This window comes from Rhinopithecus bieti, unplaced genomic scaffold (genome assembly GCF_001698545.2).
Source record: "Rhinopithecus bieti isolate Rb0 unplaced genomic scaffold, ASM169854v2 scaffold_38833, whole genome shotgun sequence".
NCBI lineage: Eukaryota > Metazoa > Chordata > Mammalia > Primates > Cercopithecidae > Rhinopithecus > Rhinopithecus bieti.
In genome coordinates, this window is record NW_016816114.1 from 393,977 (window position 1) to 399,686 (window position 5,710).

General features: G+C 41.8%; 1 protein-coding gene across 3 annotated transcripts in view; it reads left to right on the forward strand.

Annotated features, from left to right (window-relative positions):
• Positions 1 to 5,710, forward strand: part of HAVCR1 (hepatitis A virus cellular receptor 1) — a 36,003-nt gene that overhangs the window by 19,234 nt on the left and 11,059 nt on the right. For 2 of the 3 annotated variants that reach the window (XM_017854390.1, XM_017854391.1), the window contains exon 7: positions 4,204 to 4,344. In XM_017854390.1, the coding sequence (XP_017709879.1) occupies positions 4,204 to 4,344 (141 nt within the window). Of the gene's footprint in view, positions 1 to 4,203; positions 4,345 to 5,710 lie in introns of those variants that run through there. The other variant, XM_017854392.1, reaches the window with a different exon arrangement.

A 5,710-nucleotide genomic window follows, 5' to 3' on the forward strand; every position in this document is an offset into this window, starting at 1 on the left:
TCCTTCCTTCCTTCCTTCCTTCCTTCCTTCCTTCCTTCCTTCCTTCCTTCTTTCTTTCTCTTTCTTTCTTTCTTTCTTTCTTTCTTTCTTTTTTGAGACAGAGTCTTGCTCTGTCACCCAGGCTGGAATGCACTGGTGCCATCCCAGCTCACTGCAACCTCCTCCTCTTGGGTTCAAGTGATTCTCCTGCCTCAGCCTTCCAAGTAGCTGGGATTACAGGTGCCCACCATCATATCTGGCTAATTTTTGTGTTTTTAGTAGAGATGAGGTTTCGCCATGTTGACCAGGCTGGTCTTGTACTTCTGATCTCAAGTGATCCTTCCGCCTCGGCCTCCCACAAGTGCTGGGATTACAGGCGTGAGCCACCATGCCCGGCCCAGGATGACTTTTTAAGATAACAAAGTTCTAAATAATAACTTTGATTCTGTAAAATGTTCCCATACTTTTTTTCTCAGTGAACTTGAGAAAAATTTAAGGGATCTAGTCTTATGATGCTCATCAAAGTCTTCTGCGTCCATGTAAGTTAGATAGATTTATTAATGAGATCTTTTCTTCTGGCTCCTGTAAGAAACAACCTGCCTTTTAATTGGTGCAAGTAACTTTTTGAAGCAACAAACAAAAAAAGTCTGAGGTTATGAGAATAATCCTTCTGAGGTTTTTTTTTTTGAGACAGGGTTTCACTTTCGTCACCCAAGCTGGAGTGCAGTTTCTCAGTCTCAGCTTACCACAACCTCCACCTCCCATGTTTAAGTGATTCTTGTGCCTCAGCCTCCCAAGTAGCTTGGATTACAGGCACACACCACCACACCCAACTAATTTTTGTATTTTTAGTAGAGATGGGGTTTCACCATATTGGCCAGGCTGGTCTCAAACTCCTGACCTCAAGTGATCTGCCTGCCTCGGTCTCCCAAAGTGCTGGAATTACAGGCATGAGACACTGCACCTGGTCCGAGAATAATCTTTCTGATAGCCAGCATGGTCATTGTATAAAAAATTCAAAATGATCAAAGCGGGGCTATTTAGTGTAGAGCCAAATGACCTTATGCTATATGCCTTAGTGACACTGTGAATGCCACTACATAGGAGTAACATTTAAAAATTTAGCAACTTGTATGGCATGCACTGACTGATACGACATATTGGCTAAATATCAGAACTGCCACAATGTACATGTTTAATGTGTTGACATATGGCTAGACTTGTGCTGGATTTAAAAAACCCCTCAGAATAGTGGGGTTATTCTTGGTCTCAGTTACCTACAGACTAGGTCTGTTTAGAAGCAAGGGAAAACAATTTAGAGGCAGGTTCAAGGTTGGCAGTAGCAGAAACTTGGGCTTTCTGTGCCTTGACTGAAGATGTCAAGATGTCTTCTCCCAGGTATCTTGAAAACATGCAGAATACATTTTGACCCAGTAGGTCATCTTCCTGGGCTCTATCTTAAGGAAAAAATTGAACTAATATATAAAAATATATGAGGAGAATGTTCATTGTTAATACTTATAATCATGAAAATATTATAAACAACCTAAATGTTTAATAGTAAGAGATTACTTAAACACGTCCATGTATTGGCATAAAGAATGTAGTCACTGGCAGGGCATGGTGACTCATGCCTGTAATTCCAGCACTTTGGGAGGCGGAGGCAGGTGGATCACCTGAGGTCAGGAGTTTGAGACCAGCCTGACCAACATGGTGAAACCTCATCTCTACTAAAAATAGAAAAATTAGCTGGGTGTGGTGGCAGGCGCCTGTAATCCCAGCTACTTGGGAGGCTGAGGCAGGAGAATCACTTCAACTTGGGAGGTGGAGATTGCAGTGAGCCAAGATCGCACCACTGCACTCCAGCCTGGGCGACAGAGCATAAGAATGTAGTCATTGCAGTGCATTTACTGACATAGGTTATAGCATGTTATAATATGTTGGTTATAACACATTATTAAATGAAAGAAGCAACTTTTAAAATAGGATACAATTATGATATACTATAGTTCATATAGAATATAGTAATTATTTCTGTTAAGAAAACATTCTAGAAAGATAAAATTCTAGAAAAGTTTATAAAGCAAAATGGCAAAAGTGCTCATTTCTGGATGTTAAAGTTGTGGTTTATTTATTTATTCGAGACAGAGTCTCACTCCATTGCCCAGGCTGGAGTGCAGTGGCACGATCACAGCTCACTGCAGACTCATCCTCCCAGGCTCAAGTGATCCTTCCACCCCAAGCCTCCCAAGTACCTGGAACCACAAGCACGCATCACCACGCCTGGCTAATTTTATTTTTTTCTGGAGACAGGGTCTTACTAAACTGGTCTCAAACTCCTGGGCTCAGGCTTTCTTCCTGCCTTAGCCTCCCAAAGTGCTGGGATTATGGGTGTGAGCCACTGTCCCTGACCTGGTTATGGTTTTTTTAGTTTTCCTTTTTTATGCTTAGCTGTACATTCTAAAATGAGCATGCAGTATTTGTGCATTGTAATTAAAAACTGAAAGCAAAGCCTGCCTCCTGAAACCCCATTCTCCATCTACCCACATCACATTTCCCTCCCACCCCATGGGTAAAGTAATAACAACGTAGTTTTGCACTCCCAGACACTGGCTATGCCACTTCTAAGCAAGCATGGCTCAAATGCTGTTACTCCACTATATTCATAGTGTTTACCAGGAAGTACCTAAAAGTACCCTTGCAAAGAACCCTATTGAATCTACTGTTGCTAGACATAGAAATAGGTCCAGAGAGGCTAAATAGCTTGTCCATGGTCACATAGTGACTAAGTAGAGGACCTGGGATTCCTTTTTTTGTTGTTATTGAGACGGAGTCTCGCTCTGTCACCCAGGCTGGAGTACAGTGGCCATCTTGGCTCACTGCAAGCTCTGCTTCCCAGGTTCACGCCATTCTCCTGCCTTAGCTGCCCAAGTAGCTGGGACTACAGGCGCCTGCCACCATGCCCAGCTAATTTTTTATATTTTTAGTAGAGACGGGGTTTCACCATGTTAGCTAGGATGGTCTCAATCTCCTGACCTCGTGATCCGCCCGCCTTGGCCTCCCAAAGTGCTGGGATTACAGGCGTGAGCCAAGTCCAGGCCAAGACCTGGGATTCTAACTCCAGAGATTAAGCTTTTATAAATGAGAAGACTTGGCCTTCACTCAGATTCTTCCCTTTCCTTCTATTAAAATACCTACCTGGTGGACTCTCTTTAGGATTAGAACTAAGCCACGAAAGCGGGACTAGCATGACGCCTGGCACATTTCAGGCCTATTCCAGGAGGTAATGATCTCTTGTGATAGGCACCAGAAGACTTAGACAATTCTACATTTCTGCATGATTGTATAGCATTGAATTGTTAATCATAGCCATGTCTGTGTGCACCTACTCTCAAATCTATTTATATAGAAAGAGACAGAATCTTCAATTACAGGTAAAAAGACAAGTAAGGACTGTAATCAAGGACAAAATTCAATAACTGAGCACATTAAGATAACATCACATCAAGTCAATTTATGTAAACAAATTCGTTTCTTTTTCTTTTTCTTTTTTTTTTTTTTTTTTGAGATGGAGTCTCACTCTGTTGCCCAAGGCTGGAGTGCAGTGGCAAATCTTGGCTCACTGCAACCTCTGCCTCCTGGGTTCAAGCAATTTTTCCTGCCTCAGCCTCCCAAGTAGCTGGGATTACAGGCATGCACCACCACGCCCAGCTAATTTTTGTATTTTTAGTAGAGATGGGGTTTCACTATGTTGCCCAGGCTGGTCTCGAACACCTGACCTCAGGTTATCCACCTGTCTGGGCTCCCAAAGAGCTGGGATTACAGACATGAGCCACCACGCCTGACATTTTTTCTTTTTTAATATCACAAGAGGATGTATTTATGGAAATAACCTATTGACTTTTAAAACAGTAAATTAAAAAATTTACATACAAACTCATTTTAAGTATACAGTTTTAGTTTTGACAAATGTGTGCACTTATGTAAATACGACCTCAAGCAAGCTAGAAAACACCCCCATCATTGTAAAATGTTTTGAATTTCAAATTGTCCTAGATTTTCACCATAGGGTTATAAACTCAGATCATTTGGTCGTACCCTTATATTCCAGAAGTCCCCAAGCACCAATACAGGTAAATATGGCTGGGTAAGCGATTCTGGGAAATGTTTTCTCTTCATAACTTTCTTACAAGATGCTTTTTTGATCTGTTGTTGTTTCCTTAGCAATTGTCCCCAGAACATAATCCACAGATGGTCACCACCACTGAAGGAATCTATGCTGGCATCTGTATTTCTGTCTTGGTGCTTCTTGCTGTTTTGGGTGTCGTCATTGCCAAAAGTAAGTCATTTCAAGATTGTTCCTGAGGGACTGGAACAAGGGATGTACAGCCAATTTGCCTGGGTTCACTAGTTTCATAAGCCACGTGATTTTGATTTCACATGACTTCCCTTTGTCCCCAAATCCTCATTTGTAAAAGGCACATGGTAATACCATCTACCTCAAGGGGGAAGGGAAACAAAGTTTAAATGCATTAGGACCTACAAAGCACTAAGAATGGGAGGTCATATGCCCGTAATCCTAGCTACTTGGGAGGCTGAGTGAGGCAGGAGGATTGCTTGAGCCCAGGAGTTCAAGACTAGCCTGGGCAACATGGTGGGACCCCATCTCTTTAAAAAAAATTTAAAAAAAAATAACAGCCAGGACCAGTGGCTCATATCTGTAAACCAGCACTTTGGGAGGCTGAGGCAGGAGGATTGCTTGAGCCCAGAAGTTCAAAACCAGCCTGGACAACATAGTGAGACGTTGTCTCTAAAATAAAAGGAAAAGGACAAGAAGAAAAAGCACTGAGAACGGTTCCTGGCACATGACAAGGGCACAGCAATCTTAAACTGTAATCGTAGTTAGAAAGATCCTTTTGCCATAAATCTTTATAAATCTCATGGAACTTACATCCTAGTGGAGTTTTCACTTAAAACCACTATTTTTTAAACTTGTTATTTTTCAATTATTATTCCCCTATGGAAAAAATTTAATTCTATAAGAATTTTTTTGAGACAGAGTTTCTCTCTTGTCTCACAGGCTATAGTGCAATGGCACAGTCTTGGCTCACTGCAACCTCCACCTCCTGCCTCTGCCTCCCAAGTAGTTGGGATTACAGGCACCTGCCACCATGCCTGGCTAATTTTTTTGTGTTTTTTAGTAGAGACGGGGTTTCACTGTATTAGTCACGATGGTCTTGATCTCCTGACCTCATGATCCGCCCACATCGGCCTCCCAAAGTGCTGTGATTACAGGCATGAGTCACGGCGCCCGGCCGAATTTTTGTATTTTTAATAGAGATGGGGTTTTGCCATGTTGGCTACGCTGGTCTCAAACTCCTGACCTCAGGTGATCCGCATGCCTCGGCCTCCCAAAGTGCTAGGATTATAGGCATGAGTCACAATGCCAGGCCAAGAAAAATTAAATACAGATGTTCCTCAGTACCATTGGGGGATTGGTTCCAGAGCTCCTCGATTCCAAAATCTGCAGATGCTCAAGTCCCTTATAAAATGGTGTAGTATTTGCACATAGCCTACTCACTTCCTCCAGTATACTTTAAATCTTCCCTAGATTACTTAGAACACCTAATATACAAGGTAAATGTCAGGTAAATAGTTGTTATATTGTACTGTTTTTATCTGTATTATTATTGTTGTGTATTATTTTTATTTTTTTGTTTTTTTTTATTTT